The sequence below is a fragment of the Heloderma suspectum genome, chromosome 8, assembly GCF_057233095.1.
Source record: "Heloderma suspectum isolate Gila_16-S chromosome 8, 16-S_ref, whole genome shotgun sequence".
In the NCBI taxonomy this organism is placed as follows: domain Eukaryota; kingdom Metazoa; phylum Chordata; class Lepidosauria; order Squamata; family Helodermatidae; genus Heloderma; species Heloderma suspectum.
This window is the reverse complement of record NC_139465.1, coordinates 6,826,828-6,831,462: the sequence shown is the minus strand read 5'-3', so window position 1 is coordinate 6,831,462 and position 4,635 is coordinate 6,826,828. Positions and strand designations below refer to the sequence as shown.

Below are 4,635 nucleotides of genomic sequence, written 5' to 3'. Positions count from 1 at the left end.
GGGAAGTAAGGCCATTCCATCAGCCCTGCTCTGCTGAAAGATTACTTGGGTTTTCTTCCTTTTTTCCTCTTCCCTCCCCACCCCTTTTCCTTTGTGTGGCATGTCTTTTTCTACTGGAAGTCCTGTTATTGTCCTGATGGTAAGCCAGCCACTCTGGGAGCCTTTCGAGCTGAGGAGTGGGATAAAAACACTTTAAATAAATAATAAATAATACTTATGAGCAAGCCCCACTGAAACGTATGGGGCACACCTCTGAGTCAGCATACATGGGACTGGGCTATGGATTGGAAAACAGTATTTTATTTTAAGATAGTTTATTGCAGTGACTTTTTATACCTGGTAAATAAGAGAGAGAAAGAGTCGGACGCTCTTGCAGAACAATCACATATAGTCTGGAATGGGCTGGTGGGGGGGGGGCCTCCCCCACTTTGGCAGCAATCCTCTGTACATCTGCTTGGATGTAAATTCCATTGAAACCAATAGAACTTACTTCTGAGTAAACGTGCATGGCTCTTTGCCTCCTGTATAGGCTTCTCTTTACCTGTCCATTGAGCTTAGTAACTAAAATCTACCCCCAATATACACATAACACCATCAGCCCTCCAGTGTAAACAGACTGCATAAGAAATGACCTAAAACAGCAAAATAAACAAGCCTTATTTGGACAAAATATTTTATTGAATATAGGTTTTTGTTTCATAATGAAAATTCAAAAAATAAGAGGGTTTAAAAACAATCATAAAAGACATTTACCGACTAATATACAAAGAAAGCTTCATTTATTTATAGCAAGAATAAAAGATTGTCTATAATGTATCTTAAGATTTCTTAATATAATTATTACTTTTAAAGAATGAAAGACTAGGAGAAAAGTGTCTCTTGCTATTTACGGAGGATTTGTCTGCAAGCCCCGCTTTTACCTGCAAGGGTGGTCAATTGTTTTTCAGGGAGTCTAATGATGAGTTCCAGTAGACAATGCAGCAAGCCTCAAAAAAAGCAGGTGGGATGGGGGAATCTTGTGCAATATTTCTGTCTAAACAGAGACACTCTCTTAAGACGCTTTGAAAACCAACAGGATGAGGAAGCAAACATCTGGAATGACCACCACACAGAGCTTCACGTAAATTTGTGTGTGTGTGTGTGTGTGTGATATATATACACACTATATATATATATGTATATATATATATATAGTCTCTCATATATATATATATATATATATATATATGGTCTCTGCAGAAAGAAATTCCATTTAGCATGAACTGTTTTTTAAAAAGCAGGATTTATTCAAAATCCCTTCCAGAAAATGTCCACGGCCAGTTTGCACAAAATGAGCAGACCCTACAGCAGGGGAGGGCAACCATTATATTTAGAGTCTCCAGAGACCATCCAGTCGGTCTGTTTTTCAAATGCCAAAGCAACTGGAATAAAACACCAAAGGGGAGTGCAACGGGGGGGGGGTACGGGAAAGCAGAACTCCAGCTGTTTAGAACATGCTTTAGGGCCCCGTTTACTCGGAAATAAATCCCATTCGTTTCCACGTGGTTTATTTCCGAGTCCAGTTGGCTTAGGAACGTAGCCTCACAACAGCGTAATCCTAGGCGTGTTTGTTCGGAAGTAATCCCCCTATGTTCAGCCGGGCTTACTCCCAGTTAAGTGGACATAGGAGCGCGGGGAGGGGGGGGGGCTGACTTCCTTTCCCCTTTCGAGGCGCAATCCGCAAAGCGGTTAAGCTTGCTACGAAGTCCCTTCCGGTCACAAAGGGAAAATGACTCCGAAGCAGAGGAATCGGTCGAGTTTACTTCGAAATAAGGAGACCTCGCAATAGGGAGGCGAGCAAGCCGACCCGCGTTGCGCTTGCATGTGGGCATCCCGATCCCAGTCGTCCTGGGGAGACGCCAGGCGAACCCACCTAGGCGCCCAGCTCGCCCGGCACCTCCTCTGCTTGCCTGCAGCGTCTTCAGCGCCGACGCGAGTCGGACGCACAACCGCGAGCCGCGGCCGTCGAGGGCGCTACTGGAAGTGGAACACCGTCTCGGGGAAGCGGAGAGGCAGGTAAGACAGGAAAGGGATCCCGAGCTGGTAAAAGCGGCCTTGAAGGTGGGAATCCAGCACCAGCGAGGCGTTGAAAGCCGGGCGGGTCTCGGAGCCCGCGAAGAGGCCGCCGCCGGAGAGGCCGTCCCGTTTGGAGACGATCTTCGGGTCGCCTTTGGCCGGCCTGCCGTGGAGGGCTCTCTTGGAAAGGATGCTGTCTATGCTGAAGCTCTGCGGCTTGGCCGCGCTTCTCGGGGCTTCGGGGTCGTGCCTGTCGGCCGCGCCGGAGGCTCCCTGGCGTGCCTCGGCAGGGGCCGATTCCCGCGGGAGCCCCGAAGCGCCGTCGCCGTCGAAGCGGGCTCGCGCCTCCGGCGAAGGGGCGGCGGCGGGCCGGGCCGAGCGGCTCCGGAGAGCGGCGCAGCAGCCGGGCGGGGTCACCTGGAGGGGGTGGCGGGGCCCGCTCGGGCCCGATCCAGGGCAGCCCCCTGAGCGCCCCTCCCCCGGCGCGGGCTCCAGCCGGCCCTCGGAGCCCTGGGCTTGGCCCGCGGGGAGTTCCGAGCCTTCCCCCGCGCTGGCGTCGAGGGAGAGGGGGGGGCGGCGATGGGGAAGCGCGCTCTCCCGGGGCCTCTTGGGCGGCTCCTCCGACGGGGCTCCCTCGCCCCCGGCGCCCTTCTCCGGCTCGGCGTCCTCTGCCCCGACGGGGCTGCCGGGGGCTCTGGGCTTCCTCTTCCTGCGCCGGTAGTTGCCGTGCTCGAACATGTCCAGGCACCTGGGGTCCAGCGTCCAGTAGCTGCCTTTGCCCGGCCGCCCCTTCTCCCGGGGCACCTTGACGAAGCAGTCGTTGAGCGAGAGGTTGTGGCGGATGGAGTTCTGCCAGCCTTGCTTGTTGTCGTGGTAAAAGGGGAACCGCTCCATGATGAACTGGTAGATGCCGTTGAGGGTCACCTTCTGCTCGGGCGCCTCCTTGATGGCCATGGTGATCAGGGCGATGTAGCTGTACGGGGGCTTCTGCGGGGGCTCCTGCCGGGACAGGACCCCCGCCGAGGCGAACCCCAGCGCCCCTGCGGGGAGCCCCCCTCTCTCTGCCCCGTAGAGGTAGACCATCGGTGAGCTGCCCAGGGGAGCGGCGAGGTGGTGGTGGTGGCCGCTATAGAGCTGGCTCATGGCCGATCCGAATTGGCTCCGGATTTCTCGCGCAGGGGGCTAGGGCCAGGGAAACGGGGGGTGCCTCCAGGGCTCCCCCAGATCTTCGTGCGTTGGGACGGCGGCGACGGCTCCTCCTCGCCTCTCTCTTGCCTCTTCTCGATGTGTCCCTGCTTCATAGTTCTTGGGGTGTGTGTGTGTGTGTGTGTGTGTGTGTTTTCCAAGGAGGGGGGTGGGGGGAGAGAGAAGAAAAAGAAGGGGGAAAGGGGGTGGGTGGGAGGAAATGTGAAATAATTGTTGTAAGTTTGCGATTATATGTTGACTTAGCGCTGGAAAATAAATTGTCTCCGATAAACAGCCGTTCGCGCGCCTCAGCCCACCCACCTTAATTAAAATTTCCTTGCGACTTGCAAGCCCCTTTCCACGTGGCTCGCCTCGTACCAGCCAATGGGCCTCCCCGGTTCTCCCTTCATTTGTTTATAGCATTAGTCTGTTGATAAGTCTGCCCACCCAAGTCGAATCAAGCTGTGTTTATTTGGAAAAATTTCCGGGCACCCAATATATAAACGCACTGATCTGATGTTTGAAATCTCACGTCCAACCCGCCCCCACCCAGCCCCCGTCCCCGCTCGGTCCTCCCCCCACCCCACTCCACCGCTGGATGCTGTAAGCACAAAGTACGATATATTCGCTGCTGGGGCTCAGAAGGAAAGAAACGGAACGTCAGCAGGGAGTCTTTCTTTTGCTTGCTTGCTTGCTTGCTTGCTTTTCTTCTTTCTTTCTTTCTTTCTTTCTTTTGCAGTCGGAAACATCCCAATGATAAAGGGCAGAGTGGGCTGGCTGGCACCTTAAAACGACACAGCTCTTCATGATCACAAGAAGAGTCCTGCTGGACCAGACCAAAGGTCCATCTAGCCCAGTTTCCTGTTTCCAACAGTGGTCAGCCAGATGCTTCCTCGGAAGCCCACAAGCAGGGTGTTGTGGAGGCGACAGCTGCCCTTCTCCCCACATTATTTGTCCCCCAGAAATATACTGACTCTGAACCACGGAGCTGCCAGTTAAGTTACCAGAGAGCCAGTGTGGTGTAGTGGTTAGAATGTTTGACTGGGGCTGGGGAGACCATGGCTCAAGTCCCCACTCAGCTGTGAAGCTAACTGGGTGCTCTGGAGCCAGTCACTGACTTTTGGTCCTAACAGGGTTGTTGTGAGGATAAAATAGAGGGGGGGAATCTTATATACTGCCTGAGGCACCTTGGAGGAAAAGGCAGGATATAAATGCAACCAGTAAACAAAATATATAAATTACCATACCTAAGAAGTCATCAAGAGGCCTCTGTATCTCCCCTTCATGAATTTGTCTAATGCGGCTTAGATCCATGTTAAACCATCTAAGCCAGTACGTGGACCATCACCACATCTTGTGGCAATGAGTTCCATAGGTTAATTATATGCCATTTGG

At 53.1% G+C, this 4,635-nt stretch overlaps 1 protein-coding gene across 1 annotated transcript; it reads right to left on the bottom strand.

Annotated features, from left to right (window-relative positions):
- Positions 1-1,973: 1,973 nt before the first annotated feature.
- FOXL1 (forkhead box L1) lies at positions 1,974-3,198 on the bottom strand. Its single transcript, XM_084812871.1, has one exon. It carries the CDS (start codon positions 3,196-3,198, stop codon positions 2,014-2,016), a length of 1,185 nt encoding a protein of 394 aa, XP_084668997.1. The 3' UTR covers positions 1,974-2,013.
- Between the last annotated feature and the right edge of the window lie 1,437 nt (positions 3,199-4,635).

Excerpts from the sequence above, each read along its gene's own strand:
- FOXL1 (XM_084812871.1), bottom strand. The coding sequence starts at position 3,198 with ATGAGCCAGCTCTATAGCGGCCACCACCACCACCTCGCCGCTCCCCTG.